The sequence below is a fragment of the Saccopteryx leptura genome, chromosome 3 (assembly GCF_036850995.1).
Source record: "Saccopteryx leptura isolate mSacLep1 chromosome 3, mSacLep1_pri_phased_curated, whole genome shotgun sequence".
Lineage (NCBI taxonomy): Eukaryota > Metazoa > Chordata > Mammalia > Chiroptera > Emballonuridae > Saccopteryx > Saccopteryx leptura.
The window spans coordinates 213,802,537-213,819,966 of record NC_089505.1 but is presented as its reverse complement, the minus strand read 5'-3'; the positions used below and the strand labels follow the sequence as shown (position 1 = coordinate 213,819,966).

The window sequence follows — 17,430 nt, the reverse complement described above, 5'->3', positions numbered from 1 at the left end:
ACTCTTCTATATTTCTATAGCATATGAAATACTTGAGATATCAAATTTATTTTTTACTGCATAAATTATTGTTGGTACTTGTTTCTGGTGTCCACTGTCATTCCCAGTGAGTTCTTGGAGAGGTCTTGTTTAATTACATAAGTATTTTCCTTTTCCTAGAAGTAATGCATTGCAGTGTGAGGTTGTCAAATGCTATATACTGCCCTGTCCCACCCCCACCCCCAATTTTATCGGGGGAGGTAAAAAACCTCACCTTTAGAGAGTTAAACCAATAGAATCAACATAAAATTAATTAAATTGGCCATATTAAGGAAAGAAACCACCTTGTTGTTTTTTTTTAATTTGGATGCAGGTGCACAGAATTAGATTAGTCAGAATCCTTAATTCAAGACAAGTACTCTTCATTTGTCCATGTGTGCCCTGTTTTGTAATCTGTTTGATAATAAACAATAATAATCCACCAGCCAACATGAGATCTCCCACCTGCCACTAGATGTATTCACTCTTCTGAACCTTGGGTTTCTCGCTCCCTTGTTTTGTTGGAATGTAGACAATTTAAGCAATTAAACTTCTACATGTGACCTTTAAATATAGACACATGCATCTATATATAGTTTAAATAGTTTTATTACATATGTGCTTTTCAATATACATAAATATGTATACAGTGTATGTATACACAGAGAGAGTGAGAGAGTTTAGTTTTAGTTGTTTTTCACTTTATATATAACAGGGTCATCCTCTAAGATGTATCCATAATATTGCATGTAGCCACAATTTGTTCATTCTCACTACTGTATAAGATTCCACTATGCTATTATACCTCAGTTTACATACTCATTCTCTTGTCTAGTGGGTACTTGGGTTATTTCTTTCCCTATGTATTATGGACATTTTTAAACATAAACAAAAATAAGAGAACAATGTAAGTAACCACATGCACCCCCATCATCAGTGTTGCCACCTGGCCAGTCTTATTTCAGCAATACTCCCACCTAGCACTGGATTATTTTGAAGCAAATCTCAACTATCACCCATAAATATTTCTGTATATCGCTTAGAAAGATAATTCTGTTTTCAAAAATGTAACAATCTCAGTATCACACATGTCTCTTGATATTATCACAAATCCAGGGTCCAAAATGCCCCAGCACCTCTTACTTTTCCTAATAGCATAACCCCACACTTGTGAGTTATGGAGGGGAGAAAATGAGTACAGGGTGTAGTCACAGGGCCTCTAGAAAGTCTTATGAGTTATGGAGGGGAGAAAATGAGTACAGGATGCAGTCACAGGGCCTCTAGAATGTCTTGTGAGTTATATGGGATAGAAAATGAATACAGGGTGCAGTCACAGGGCCTCTAGAAAGTCTTGTGAGTTATGGGGGGGAGAAAATGAGTACAGGGTGCAGTCACAGGGCCTCTAGAAAGTCGTTGGCTGTTCTCCTCTGGCTGCTGTCAGTTTGTTTTCTGAGTCATTGCTGAAGTTGCCCAAACCTGAAGTGGAGGAACTCTGAAGAGCCCTGGCAGAGGAGCTCCAGGAAAAAGGGGATAAGAGCCATGAAGCACCTCTTGGGCCAGGAGATCAGAATGGGGAAGTACCCAGAGCCACTGTGTGAATGTCCCCACTGAGCCCTCCTTCCAGAACCATGTTTCCACCTCCTTCAGGGTCAGTTCCTGATTCAATGCTAACAGGCCTCTGCCAACCCTTCTTACTTCCTTCTCCCTGCATATATGCCTAGCAAATAGGCAAGGAAGGAGAAATAAGATAATAGATGGAAAACATAAAAGAGTAAAAAACTGCCCATAATTTTCTTGGTCTAAACCAGTGGTAGTCAACCTGGTCCCTACCGCCCACTAGTGGGCGTTCCAGCTTTCATGGTGGGCAGTAGTGGAGCAACCAAAGTATAAATAAAAAGATAGATTTAACTATAGTAAGTTGTTTTATAAAGATTTATTCTGCCAAACTTAGCGAAAATCTGACATAATGTACTTGGTAAGTAATTATTATTATATGCTTTAACTTGCTGTAACTCTGCTTTATAAATTTCATAAAGTAAAGTTACTTCCCTACTTTATAAATCACCATTACTGTGGAACCGGTAGGCGGTTAGAAAATTTTACTACTAACAGAGATACAAAAGTGGGCGGTAGGTATAAAAAGGTTGAGTACCCCAGCTCTATCTAAACCATCAGACACCAAGTGTTTTCTGCATAGAGCCAGAGAGTAAATATTCCAGACTTTGGTATCTCACTAGTCAACTCTGCCTTTAAAGAGGAAAAGCAGATATAGACAATACATAAACCAGCAGGCGTGGCTGGATTCTAATAAAACTGAATTTACAGAAATAGGGCAGGCTGGATTTGGGCAAAAGGTGATAGTTTGTCAACCTTTAGTATAAAAAAACACAGCTATTTTATTTCTGTATATTCCTCCTATATTTTTGTTTGTTAAATACTAGCACTCTAGAGCTTTTTCCTCTCATTATTCTTGTTTTTCTGATGAGAAGACTGAGGTACTGTGAGACTAAAGGATTTCCCCAGGATCACAGAGGCTCCCCATGGTGAAGCTTGAACTGAACCCAAGAAATCTGTCTTCAAAATTCTTATTTTTTTTCTAGCTGCAAATTTTACAATTGTTGTATCATATAAATTGAATAAAACAAGATAGAATTCTTCTTGACATTATAAATATTTCAGTCTCAAAGTCTTGATAATAATTTATCATCAAGGTAATAAGAGTCACTGAATTATTTTGTATATCTATCATTTTCTTTATTGAATTATTTCCTAAGATTAATTCCCAGAAGAAGCATTACTAGGCATCTCTATGATCCTTATAGTGGTGTGCTGAGAAGGAGAGAGTTGACATGTGGCATTTGCCAATGTCTAAGGTGTAAATACTCTCACAATGGCCAATTTTAAGCTACCAACATGACATCCCTAAGCAGATTTGGGAAGAAATGCCAGCCACATTTAGATCTTGCAAGAAGGTGCAAGTTGGACCCAGCACCCCACTGGCCTGACACATACTGTCTTTTTATTTCCCAGGGCCAAATTATAAATGGTATATCAGGGTCTGAGAGTGACTGTTTTGAAATGACCTTGATAACACCTTTTAAACTGAACAGTGTGCTTTGGTATTTCAAGGTTGCCTTAATTTATATCTCTGATTATTAATTGAAGCAGATTTTCCTGGATTCTTTTATGTGTGTTTCTCCTGCAAATTTCTTACTCACCTTTTTTTTTTTCATTTATTAGGATTATGATGCTTCTCTTTATACTGTGAATAACTCCGTATGCTAGAATTATTAATTCCTTGAAGTTGATTGACACAATTTCCTTTACATTTGCTTTTATTATTCTGTCATTCAGAAATTATAACATCAAGCCTGCTCATCTTTACCCTGGTGAGTCTTTTATTGGTAGTGGATACAAGAGAATTCATCCTGGTTTTATTTACTCTACAAATATCTGTTACATGCCAATATATGGCAGGCAGGATTCAAGGTTATAGGAATGCAGCCATGACCAAAACAACATATATGCCTTCACAGAGCTCTCATTCCAATGGGAAAAGCAAATGGAAATTAAGCAAGTGAATATATAATGGCAGGTCCGGTGGTGCTAAGAGCTTTGATGACAGGGATGCCTTAGAAGGGCCTCTGGGAAGTTACATTGGAACAAAGACTTCCATGGGTCAAAGAATAAGCCATGCTAATTTTCCTGCAATTTTATTTTTTAAAAGAATTTAAATGGAAGCTTTTTGGTATATAAGATGCTCTGATTGTTTTTTCCAATGTGGATGTTTCCTTTCTTTTTAATTTCAGAAGCTTTAATATGAGATTAAGTTTATTTCTTAGTTCACCAATATGTTCTAATGTGTATTTTTCTGACAGTCTACTTTATTTTAGTTGCTAGTTTTTAGACTATCCATTTGAAAAAATTTGCCAATTCATGATGATGATTCTTCTTTAGCATTTCTAAACCATCCTTTCCAGTCTCAAAATGAAATTTCACCTTCCCAAAGAGGCAAACTATGTCTTAACTATCATTCTATAATATTTTCCATAGAGCAGAGCCAAAATAGACTTTTACTACATTTTTGTTAAATGATGCATAAGCAAATTTCAAACTCATTTAGATGTTTTTAACTCTTTTCAGGTCTCTGAGTACCTCACTCATAAATAGGTTAAAAGTGGCAGAGAGCTACTCACCTCACCCATTTTGCTCCTGTCATTGTTTTAGAACAAATTTCACATTAATACTTCAGCCCTTTACTATAAATCTACTGCAAACACAGCGGCTTTGTTAAACACATAAGAAAAAGAACAGGGTCCCTCAAAAAAGCAGAGCCACTTTATAAATAAAAATCTCTGAATTTGAATTATTTTAGTTCCTTTATTTTACTTGGATAGGATTGAAAATCTCGAGGGCCAGTCTTTAATGCCGTCAAGCCATATGCTTTTCCAGTTCTGTGTTTATGCCATCTGTGAATCCATATTCCACCCAAAACCAGGAAGACCAATGCAAGAGGAGCCAGTGCAATCCCCCAGGAGAAGGTGGCAGCTGTGGGAAGAACAGAGTTATGTCAGGGGTCAGATGTTCTCTCAGCATCCAGCAGAATACAATGTAGTGCAGGTTTAGAAGGAGGAAAGTCATTGCAGTTTGTTTTTCTTAATATATGTGCATTAATTTTCAGAATGTGTGTCCCTGACACCAAGATCAGGGATATTTGAGAATGATATTTGTAGCATTAGGAAAACAAGCAAAATCAAACATTTCATCAGAGAGAAACAAGGCAGAGTGGCGGCAGGTTTCTAGGAGCTAACTTTATTTCACCCAATGAGTAGTGTGCAGAAAGATGCCCTCTGGTCGGGTCTCAACTAGCCAGCTCACTGTGACAGGTGCAGGGTGAAATTGGTCCCTTCTCGATAAGCATGGGTGTAATGAGGATTCAATAAAGTTACAAAGGAAAAGAAAGCAAACTTTGAAAAAAATTTTAGGTGCCAAGATTATTGCTCAGATCCGGCTATTCTACTCCTCTGTGCTATGAAAATATAGGAAGAAACTGTGAATAAAAGTTAACAAATAAACACAAGAACATGAGTGTTACTAGACACATTGATGATGGGGCCTGAATTTCACACATTAATGCTACTATTTATTATAGTCTGTCTAAGCATCCAGGAACAACATCTCAGACTCTTTTTCTCTGGGTGATTCTTACATCCTAAAATCTAACAAGGCTCTAAATGAGCGATGCTTCAACTTTCTGAGCAGGCGTTTGAATGCACATCTCCGTCCTCTGCTGTCAGTCATGGCCAGTCCAGCAAGAGGACAAGGCTTGTGTTACAGAAATAAAGGTTCCCAGCAAAAAGACCAGAAAACCACAGGTTCCTTTGGGTCACTAACTTGAACTCCAACAGATTCTGCTTTCTGTGGACTCTTCCATTTCCAAGTCTGAACTACCACCAACCCTCTCATGGAAATTATCTGAAGTATCAGCTTTTGCATACATATCTGAGGATGATGGTGCTCGAAACAATATAAAGGAGCCTGTCAGTGATCTTTTTGGCCTTAACCCTGGAGAATTTGACTGGAAAGCTCTGGGGTGAGCCCGAGGATCTTTATTTTCAACAAATGACCCAAGTAAATGTTGCTGGCAGCACACAGATTTCTTTTTGGAGGAAAGCTGTGTCATGTCCTTCTCTGCCCTGAGATTTAACCAGATCCTCAGCTTTCTGATTAGAAGTATGTTTGTAGCTGCCTCCCAGCAAACATGGAGACTAGGGAGCAGACAGTACAGCAGGCATGATGGGACTACAGCTGGATATAACTTTGGGTTGTCCGTTGTTACCCTCTGAGGCTGCAAACAGACAGTACGTGTGTCCCCCTTTCCTCCTCAGTGCTTAATTAAGAAGTCAAGTGTTCAGAATGATAATGTGGGTTTTTCTTTTCTTCTTTTTAAAATATCCTTATGTGAGCACTGGGTTGATTTGTCTTTCACTTTATCTCCTGTTAACTGATGATTATAACCCTAAAGCTACTTTGTGCCCTGAATATCTCCAAGTCTCCAGCTCTTGGAGGATAAAGTTTCTCCACTTCAGGGTAAAGGATGTCCCACCTATCTCAAGGGGTCTTAAGGGACAGCTGGTCCTGCTGAGCCAGGAAGAACCACAAAAGGACACAGGGTTTCTTAAGAGTTTATCACAGAACTATTTTATCTACTTTCCAAAAATCAGCTTGCTATTTAAATTTTTATTTTACTTTAATATCCCATAGCCAGCCTGCACCTTACCAAAAAGATTAATCATAAAACATTAGAGATTTGTCCTCAGTGCTCTAACAATAGGAACATACAAGACTTGCTAAGTCATTACCTGGAGAAGCAGCAGCCTTGTTCAGCACCCATAAAACAGTGAACATGCCTTTCCCTTCAAAGTCCCCAGAATACATACCTTCTTTGACTGTGGTATGTAGCATCTGAAAACTCAGTGTATTACGAACAACACATTTAAAATCTGTGGTCAAATCCTCTCTTATGACTGGACCAAAAATCAATGGCACTTCAATGTAGTTCTCATTATTTTCTGAGTATTCCCTGAGTGAGAAAACATTCATTTAAACATGGCAGATCAAATGTGAGCCTCTTTTTATCACATGGACATCCAAACATTCTCAATGGAAGGATCCATTGTGCTTTTACTGATTTCAAGATTAAGAAGATAGGGGCACTTGCCATAATATTTGTTACTTATTTGGAAGAATTTCTAAGCCTGTTTCTGAAGATAGAAGTGACACTGAATATGCTGGTCATTATAACAGTACACTTGTTACAAGGGGAACTTATAGGCCTGACCTGTGGTGGCGCAGTGAATAAAGCATCAACCTGGACTGCTGAGGTCACCAGTTCAAAACTCTGGGCTTGCCTGGTCAAGACACATATGGGAGTTGATGCTTTTTGTTCCTCCCCCACTTCTCTCTCTCTCTCCCTCTCACTCTCTCTCTCTCTCTCTCCTCTAAAATGAATAAATAAATAAATAATTTTTAAAAGTCACCATTTAAAAAAAGGGGGGGGGGCTTACAGGAGCCAGCTTACTTTCAACAATGGAAAATTTCATTTTTAAAAGGCCCTTCATGAACAAAGAGCTCATCATGGGGATAGAGATGTCTCATTTGGGGAAACTTGACTGTATCAACAGCAAATCATTTGCATATTGAAGGGTAGAGAGTTTCCAGGAATCCAGTTTTCTCCAGTGTCCCCTCTTCTCATGTCCCCCACCAATTCTCACTCTGGAAAGTCAAGTTCAGAGCACAGAGCTGCAGATGGTCAGGGAGGAGGACTCAGCATAACTGTTGTTTGTAATGCTAAGGGAATCTGAAGGTGCTTTGCTATCTACCAGTATGAATAAAAATGGATCCATGAGGACTTTTTTTTAATTTATTGGAGAAAAACAGGCTCATTTAGTAAATGAATAGTATGAGTAAGCTGACAATGGGGCCTGTTAGTTTCACAGTAAGTATGTAAGCACACAATTGTACTAACCACACATAATTTTTATCCATTCAGTTGCATCAGAAAGACCCTTTTTTGATAGGTCTTTCAAAAGAGTCAAAAATTTGGCAAGCCAAAGTTCAGGCTAATTCAGAGGATTGAAACCATAATTTTAAAAATCCATACTTTATAGTTTGAAACACTGAATGGTCTCCCTTCCTGCCACGGAAATGCTTTCTATATAAAAGGCCTGGTTGTTCTACATTCAAAATGAGGGAACATTTTCCAGAGATGAATGTTTATGAAAACAGATCTTACTTTTAATATTAACCATCCTTGGCAATGTGGCAGCCCAGAATTCCCTAAGAAACAGAAAGGTCTCTTGGATACTCAGAATCTGTTTATCCCTTTGAGTAGTGAGGTTTTTTCATGCTCGCTGACCCCCGGGGGTGAGGGTTTTTTTTCAAAAAATGAAATTAGTTACAGTTACAGTTTTATTAACTTAAAATCATGTTTGCTTGATATCCAATTTATGGAAACAAGAAGAAAATACATTTGCCTTTTTTAATGTAGTCTTACACATTTTTAAAATAAAAATTTTTGTACAATCGTACTCTAGATGGTCAAGAGGCACGAAGATGTACATGAACGTACTACTCAAAGGGCTAAGGGTTTTTGAAAATGTCTGATACTCAGATTGCAGAGTGGGAAATGGAACCATATTAACTACAAAGTAGTTTTTAATTGCAAAAATCAAGAAATAAATATTTGATTAAACAGCTAGAAAAATACAACCTCAAATGCCAAGTAGTTGACTACAACTCTTTTATAGAAAGTTTGCTTCTCAACAACAAATGGTAACTCAATGTTTAAAATTCTAAAAATTCAACAATTTAGAATAGAAAAAGTTATTTTGAATATGGTATGTGTGTCATATTGAGAGGTTGGAAATGACATTGTCTCTTTAAAAAAAAAAAAAAGAGTAAAACCTATAGAAGTCTCACAATAGTCTGCCCAAAAGACACCTGTAAGCAGACAAATGTCTTCACACACTTACAGGCGCTGGCCCTCGGTCACACGGCCAAACTGGTAGGCATTGTCTATGTTGGTATCGTTGGCTGTCCACCACAGCAGGGTGGTTGAGTGTGTTCCGGCTCCCAGGAACACCTTACATGGAATCGTCAGTCTTGACCCTGTGTATAGCAGGACACAGCACATCAAACGTCAGAACCCAGCTAGATACAGGGGTTATCCCAGCTCCTCATCCACCAGCAGATGTGAGCAGTGGACCCTCCTCTGTCTCTTCACACACCCTTCACCGCCAGTTCTTTTCTTGGATGGAACAGTTCCCTCAGAAGATGCCGTTCCCATTGAGCATCAGTAATTACCGAGTGTCTCCAGTTCCTTTGACCCCGTCTTCATGGCAGATGAACACCTAGAGGCAAGGGCTTCCCCAAGGCTGCTTGGCTCCTAGGAGGCATTCTGAGCTCAAGGGCTGTATTCTTTCACCATTGATTCTGCTTGTCCCTCAACCCAGAATAACACGTAGATTCTTTCTTGTGTTCATTGCTGGTCTCAGCTTTTCTATTCCCCCAGGGAACTCTTCATTCCCGGACCATGCTAATTTAGAATGAGCCCTTTTACAGACAATACATTGTATATGAATGGTATCTTTTGCAGTTGTGCAATGTGATATTCTGGGTGCCCCTGCCTCAGTTACTGTAAGTTATGCTTTTTAAGTCACCAAAGGGGAAAAGGGAAGAAAAATGAACATGTCCTTCCCATTTGCTTTTTCTTCATGGCTGCTATGCCTCCCTATGCTGTCTTTTTTATTATTATTTATTGTGTTTACATAGATTCAAGTGTCCCACCGAGTACATCCCCTGTGCTATGTCTTTTAACTACTCCCATGACCCGAAATTTTCTCAGCCAAAAGCAGGCCCATTAAATTCTTCCTTGTGTGACTCTGCCATGCACATCAGCATCCTCAAAGCAAGGTGCAAGAAATTCAGGTCCATTGGGCTGGGAAACCCTGGAGAGTTCTCTATGACTGCCAATTAAAATTTTAAATATAAGACCAACACCAAACAGAAGAAATTGAGAAAGAGAGAATAAGACTTTGCAGCCAGGGTTTAATAAATGAGCATAAGCTTACAAAATTGTTACATAAAAACAAATGCACAAAAAGGCACAGTCTTCACAGACACACGGGTCTGAGTCTGAGCCAAGCCTGGCTTGAGTGTAGTTTTGACCTTCCTTGAGCCACAGTGACCTCCTGGCCAGCTTTCCTCTCTGGAAAATGGGAAAAATAAGACCTTTCTACAGGGTCGATGTTGGGAATGATGGTATCCTGTTAAACACACTATTGTTCAATAAAGAAGTGTGTGTTCATCCGGACAGCCTGTGCCAGAACGGGCTGAAAAAAGGAAAATCCTGTCAGTTATTTCCGTCACCTCATCAGCTGACCAGAAATGGTCCATGAGGGGCAGGACGTGGCTGGGTCAGCCTCATTTTATAAATGGAGTCTTAGGGAAGTGCTGAGCACCAGCCAAGTTTTGGTAAAATGAATTATTTTCAATATGCTGCAGGTCAGAGCCAGTGATCTGTAAGGAAATCATGCTATTCATCCTTTTCCACAGTTAATAACTGCTACCAAGATGTTCAGATTCTTTGCATTTAGATCTTTGGAGGTCGGGTTTTCACGAACAAAGTATGCCTGCTTCAAACAATGCCATTTCTAACATCTGACACAGGGGAATGCTCCCTCTTGTTTGTTGAACCCCAGCCTGTCATCCTGGGGTTCTAGGGTCTCCACCCAGGCATGCTGCACACAAAAGGACAGATGCGGTGAGCAGACACAGGGCTCACAGGGCCCCAGACTTTGAGATTGCAGGCACCTCTGTGAATTACATATCCATGCAGGCCTTACCCAGAGACGCCAATATGGTCTGATGGGGGGATATAATCACAGGAATAGTCTCCTCTTCTCTTCCTGAGATAGATATACAAAAAAGACATTCAATCAGGAAAGTCTTCATTTCAAGCAAAGGTTAAAGTTTCATTGATTATCTGATTCACTAAGATATCCTTGATAGCATAGCCAACTAGCATGGGACTTGACCTGGCAAGGAAACAGGCTCTCCATGAAATTGAGCATCCTTGGCAAATACCTTTCCCAGAACAGAGATTACTGAAAGAAGCCACAAACACACATTCCACTCACAGTTGTTCTTCATCTTATAATAAACAATTAACCATTTCCCTCCCTGGCTTCCTGAATGAATACTTACTAGGTTTAGCCCCATGATCAATTTGCCCTAAATACCTCTCTCCATTCCATCCTCACCTCCCCAAGTGCCTGCCACAGATCACTGAAGAATTACCTCAAAAAAGAAAGAGAAAGAGAGAGGCACAAGGGCTTGGGGATCACCTGTGTGTAATGCTAATTTCATGCTGAGTGATATAGTGACTAAGGTTGGCCACTGTGCCTAATTAATTGAGGAAATCATTCTTTTGGGAGGCAAAGGTGGATCTCCTAAGAATCACAACTCAGATCCCCAAGAGGCAGGTAGGTCTCCCAGCAGCTTGAAGAAACTGGGCACCTGAATTGGAGCAAAAAGGATAGTTTGGGGCTCAGCAAAGGATGACCCATCTCCATATCCACTGGCTCCACCCTCACTTCTTCCACTAAGTGCATTTTGAAATCCTAACATGAGTAAGCATCAGGCAGCATCCCAGTAGAGCTCAAAGTACAGGCACTTCTCAGCTGTGACCAGGAGCCTTTCCCTTCCCTCACAGTCAGATGGCTGCAACTCAGAGGGTGGGGCAACAGAGAGAGGAGACAGAAGTTTCAAGGACTTGATACACCAGTAGATTTCCAACTTGGTGGGGGTTGCGGGGTGCTTGTTAAACACAGATTGTCCCACTTCCCTGGCCTCTGTTTCTAATTCTAAAGCATGTGTGCAATGATGATTGAATGTCTAGCCAGTAGCCAGGTGATGACGCTGCTGCCCTCCCTTCCAGAACTTCTGAGATACAGGATGATCACAACACAGGATAATATAGAGGTGAACCGCCCCCTAGTGTTCCTATGCAGTATTGCATACACAGGACAGGGGCCCCTTTTAAAGTCACAGGAAGTCTCAGTATTCCCCTGTGGAGGGAATACTGGGTTGAGATGGATGAATCCCTCACAAGACAGTAAAAGAGATATGACCTAGAGATTTAATTTTGTGGGACACACGATTTGCCCTGTAGTAAAACAATCTTTGGATGCTATGAGAAAAAAAGTCTTTTCCCCACATAGACCCATGAATTAACCTTTATATATCCACAAAGCTCTCTGGAATGCCCTTAAAAGACTTCAGTTGCATAGTATTCAGTATGTAAAATAAATAAAAGCAGTCTATTATTCATGTCAGAGCCCAGGACTTAAACACTTTTTAACCCTTGCACCAAGTTTGATGTTCAGCACATAGGACTAAATGTTGAACAAATATTAAATATAATCCATACTGTTTGCAACATTATTTTCATGCAGAACTCATTTAAACCGGTAATAATACTTACTATTTGAAATTTTGCTTTCAAGAGCAACTAGATGTGCCTTGGGGAACATAGTAAGGGGCAATTTCCACCGGCTGTGCCATTGCCTAGCAGTCTAACTGAAAAACTCAATAGAAGCCTAGTATCCAAGAATTATACAGAGTTACAGCACCCCTGTTCTGAAGCTTGGCCCTGGAGATGTGAGCTTTCCAAAGGACCAAGTGAACCCCCTAGTGGTATGTTTTAGCCTCAGACTTGGAACCTAGGGATTCACCTTTCCTCAATGCTCTGCTTTCTACCTCTCAAGGTGTCACATGTGTGTCTTATTTGCCTGATGTTTTAAGAGAGTTGACATATTTTTTTCCTTTCATACCAAAGACAGTCAAGGCATTCTGTGTGAGCCCTGATTTCTTTGCATGCTTTGTGTGAAACCAGGGTGGAGATGGCAAGCACTTACTGTTGATGCGCAGTTTGATACTCCTAGTGATGTTGTATCGCGTGCCCCCCTGGGCAAATGTCATGACACAGCTGTAGTAGCCTTCATCCTCCACAGACACATTGTGTACAAGTAAGCGAGTTGTTCCCTTCACACTCAGAAACTTCTCATTTTCTTGATCCAAAAGGACTGAATCCTTAGGGAAAATATTTGTCAGTCACACTACATACTAATTTTTATCTCAAAAGATATGAATAAGATTAGTATTACCAATCAATGTAGAATTTGCAAACCAAGAATTGCCATTATTTACTTTGCAAATGTACTTTGGAAATACTTTTAATTGGATATACCCAACCAAATTGCTAAATTTGTTTAACCAAAATGGTCAAAGTACATTTGCTTAAACACAATCAGGGGGTGAGGGGAGAAACTTTCTCTTCTTTGACAAAGTAGACTTTTTTTTTCCAAAGTGAGAAGCAGGGAGAGGCAAACAGACTCTTGCATGTGCCAGACCGGGATCCACCTGGCATGCCCAGCAGGGGGCGATGCTCAGCCGAGTTGAGGCGTTGCTCCACTGCAACCGGAGCCATCCTAGCGCCTGAAACGAAGGCCATGGAGCCATCCTCAGTGCGGGGGCCAACTTTGCTCCAATGGAGCCTTGGCTGCAGGAGGGGTAAAGAGAGATAGAGAGAAAGGAGAGGGGAAGGGTGGAGAAGCAGATGGGTGCTTCTCCTGTGTGCCCTAACTGGGAATCAAACCCCAGACTTCCATACACCAGGCCAATGCTGTACTGCTGAGCCAACTGGCCAGAGCCAACAAAGTAGACCATTTAAAATGCAAATATACTTATGGCCTAACAGCTGCCTATAGATCTCAGGGAAAGTACTATTATATAGTCATAGTGACTTGCAAATCAATGTTTAGAAGAGATAATTTAATTATTCTAAAATTACTTTAATTACTTTAAAAATTATTTCAATTTTAAGAGTCAGTAGAGATGGAGAAAAAAAATTGTAAGAAGAAACTAAATGTGAGAAATGAGGCCACACTTTTCATATGGACAAAAGATAGTGTGGGTTCTTCAAAATACAATCCTCAAGGCCAAGGCCTCCAATAACAAAGGAGAAGCTGAATGGGCTTTTAAAAAACATCTTAACAAAAACAAATAGTTCTCAGAAAGAAGCTCTTTCAAAACCATAATGCTTGAAATCTTGTAATAGTCAAATGTAACCTTGAGTAATTTCAGATTCTTACTCTAAAAGGGAATACAGACATAACTGAAAGTTTGTTTGCCATATGACTTATAAAATATTACTTTTCAATATATTTAATTAAAATGGGGGGGGGGTTCCTAATATGAGTGGTCAAATATGAAAAAAAAGGCAAATAAGGCCCAGCACCATAGTTCTTCAAGGCCTGTGAGCCACCAGGGCTGCCCTGCAGGGCAGTGTTGTGTAGAACCGCCTAGGTTAGAGTTGTGACTTCACCATCTATCTGCTGTGTGACCTTGAGCAAGTTTCTTACATTTGTATATCTGTTTCCTCAAATAAGGATATTAACAGCCACTACTTCATTGAGTTTAGAATAGGACTGAGCACAATACATGCTCAGTAATGATCAGCACTCTTAGGAAAGAAACAAATATTAATAAGCACCACCATGATGTCCTGTCCACCCATATTTATTGAGCTCAATCTATACATCAAGCCTTGTACTAGGTGCTTCTGCACAGTACTCCATTTAACGTTTCAAACAATCCCAAGCAGCAGGGATGACTTGTTGCCATTTCACAGAGGAAGTAGACTCAAGAGATGAAATAACTTGGCCAAGGCTACACAACAGCTAAATGGGGAAAAAAAAACAAAACAAAAAAAAAAAAAACAGGGTTTTAAACCCAAACTGGAGAACTCCAGAGCTTGTGGTCTTTTGACTTCAAATATAATTTCTTACTTGTCCTATTTATATTCTTCTTAAACCAAGAAAGAATTCATTCAAAAAAAAAAAGAATTCTTTCATTTATTGGACTGGCCATTTCATAGGGCTGGCTATTTTCTTCTACATTCAGAAAATCATGTAAAAGTTTCCAACATTCATTGATATCCTATTTACATCTTGAAGTTGTAATACCAGTCAACTGGTTAACCTATTCTGTTTTTCTTTTTTAATTGATTGGTTGATTTTAGAGAGACAGAGAGAGGAAGGGAAAGAGAGAGAGAAGAATTCATTTGTTGTTTCACTTAGTTGTGTATTCAGCGGTGGTCTCCTGTATGTGCCCTGACCGAGGATCAAACCTGCAACCTTGGTGTTTCGGGATGACATTCTGACTGAACTAATATGCTAGGGTCTACTTTTTTTCTGAAAAGGTCCATATTAATAATTATGACAAAATTATAGCTAATGTTGATTGAGATTATACTAGAAAATTAAGTTTGTATAGATTTAGTAAAGATTGAAGAATAACACATGTATTTCTATTTTTTCTTTTTTTATTAAATTTATTGGGGGTGACATTGGTTCATAAGGTCCTATAGGTTGCAAGTATATATCCCTATAATACATCATCTTATTTGACTGGTGATGGGCACATATGTGACACATGTAGTTCTTAAATGAAAAGAAGTTCCTCACTTCTTTTTATTTTACACTGTGGAAATACTTTTAATGCTTTTGATGATTAGCAAAGAAATACAAGATTTTAAAAATTATGTAATACTGACTTATAAAAAATATAAAGTGAATTCTTCTTTATCCTCAAAACATCTTTTATTGTGTATATTTTTAAATATATTAAGCCATATTTTTACATAATTAAGAAATATGACATATACCACTTAAGACCTTTTAACTATAACAATATTGTATTTTTCTCCTGTTAAGGCATATAAAATTATCTTAACTTTGTAAATAGTTATGTGATATTCCCCTGTTCCCATGAGAGTAAATTAGTTTAATCCTTAATGATGAACATTTTCTTGTTTCTATTATATTATTATAAACAAGCTTCAGTAAACATGTCAGTTCATAGAGTTGTCTATTTCCATATACGTTTTTTTAAATGGGCTTAATTCTGGATTATGATTAATTTCTAGCAATAATTTAAAAAATAACGTAGGCCTTGGCCAGTTGGCTCAGTGGTAGAGCATCAGCCCGGTGTGTGGATGTCTTGGGTTCGATTTCCAGCCAAGGCACACATGAGAGGTGCCCATCTGCTTCTCCACCCTCCCCCTCTCCTTTCTCTCAATGTCTCTCTTCTTCTCCCGCAGCCATGGCTCCATCGAAACAAGTTGGCCTGGGGTGCTGAGGATGGCACAATGGCTTCCACACCTCAGGCACTAAAATGGCTCCAGTTGCAATGGAGCAACAGCCCCAGCTAGGCAGAGCATCACACCCTAGTGGGCTTGCCTGGTAGATCCCAGTTTGGTGCATGCGGGAGTCTGTCTCTCTGCCTCCCTGCTTCTCACTTAAGAAAAATATAAAAATAAAATAAAATAAAATAACTATACTAAAAAAAAACAAAAAACTATACTTCCAAATACGAATCTATGGTCTATATCAGCTAATTTTTTCTGTGTGGAAACAAGTAGTAAGCATTTTAGGCCCAGAGTCCACATGGCTCTTGTCCAAACTACCAGCTCTGCTCCTACAATGTGAAAGCATGAAGGGAAATGAGTGAGGCTGAGTCCTAATATCACTTTATTTATGAACACTGAAATTTGAGTTTTATATAATTTCATATAACATAAAATAGTATTCTTCTTTTAATTTTTTAAACCATTTTTAAAAATGAAAATTAGCCTTAGCTTGGAAGAAACAGGTAGTAGTAGCTCAATGTGGCCCTGGGCTGTGATTTGCCTACACCTGGTCTATCTACATGATCTGATGATAGTGTTTGTTCAATCAGGCAAGAAAAGAAATTGAATTTCTATTTAACTCCTTTAATCCAAAGTTAATACGTGTATTAAGTTGTTAAGTAAATCAACAGTTGTTCTCTAAATATTAATAGACAAATAGAGTGAAAAGCTATCTTCCTCAGCTGTTATTTACTCTGGATTAACTTCATATTCTCAAATCACTATTCTGAAGATCCTTCCCAATCCACATAAAGATTAATAAAATATATTAATCATGGCTATTTTTTAATTAACTGGCTTAAAAAAACAGAAATCTAAAAGTGAATTTATTCTCTTCAGAGTATTTTATATTTTTTCTATAACTGATAAAACACATTTTAATAAAATGCCAATTTTTAAAGATTTACCTTGTACCATTGAATCTTGAAGTCAGTTTTGTTAAGGATGAAATCACTCAGGTCAGGACACACTAATGACCCAGAGGTTGAAAGGGTGAGAATTTGCGGGTATGAGATGACAGGCAGGGAAGCTTCTGTCTTCTCAAAAACTTTGAGCTCGATGGACATTTCATCACAGTAAGAGGCATTTCTGATTTAAAAGTGGGAAAAAAGAGATAATAAATGGTAAGGCAAAATAAAAGTAAAGCTAAATAAAATTTACAACAATATTCCCAGTGCCATTACATTCTGCATTCTGTGTTTTCTTGATTAGTATGACAAGACTTCTGTCCCTGATCCTTTTGAATTCTTGAGAGACAAAGAAAGAACCACATTATAAATGTCATATGAAAATGGTAATATACTTTGTGTTTTTCCCCAAGGATCCTCCACAAGCTTGATTTCAGCACCAGCAAGGACCACAAGGAAATCCCCAAGTCCTCTTCAGAGGAGCCTAACCCTTCCAGGTTCTGGGCTCTTTAAGCAAATGCATTTACTTCTTTATCCCAGGAATCACATTCACATGAAGAAATTATTCCTAAGAGAAATGGTCTCCATGTAAAGAAAATTCCCCTTACTTCTATGGAGAATTATTTACTAACGAAAATCTAATTTCAGAAAACTTATTATAAAATCTATAAAAGATTTTTACAATACTGCATG

At 38.7% G+C, this 17,430-nt stretch overlaps 1 protein-coding gene across 3 annotated transcripts in view; it reads right to left on the bottom strand.

The window, feature by feature from the left end:
* Window positions 1–4,384: 4,384 nt before the first annotated feature.
* The window catches only part of IL1R2 (interleukin 1 receptor type 2), a 63,714-nt gene continuing 50,668 nt past the window's right edge, over window positions 4,385–17,430 (bottom strand). For all 3 annotated transcript variants that reach the window (XM_066377484.1, XM_066377483.1, XM_066377485.1), the window contains exons 4-9: window positions 16,738–16,918; window positions 12,498–12,672; window positions 10,425–10,487; window positions 8,553–8,688; window positions 6,459–6,601; window positions 4,385–4,566 (exon numbers count right to left, since the gene is read on the bottom strand). In XM_066377484.1, the coding sequence (XP_066233581.1) occupies window positions 4,385–4,566; window positions 6,459–6,601; window positions 8,553–8,688; window positions 10,425–10,487; window positions 12,498–12,672; window positions 16,738–16,918 (880 nt within the window). The remainder of the gene's footprint in view (window positions 4,567–6,458; window positions 6,602–8,552; window positions 8,689–10,424; window positions 10,488–12,497; window positions 12,673–16,737; window positions 16,919–17,430) is intronic.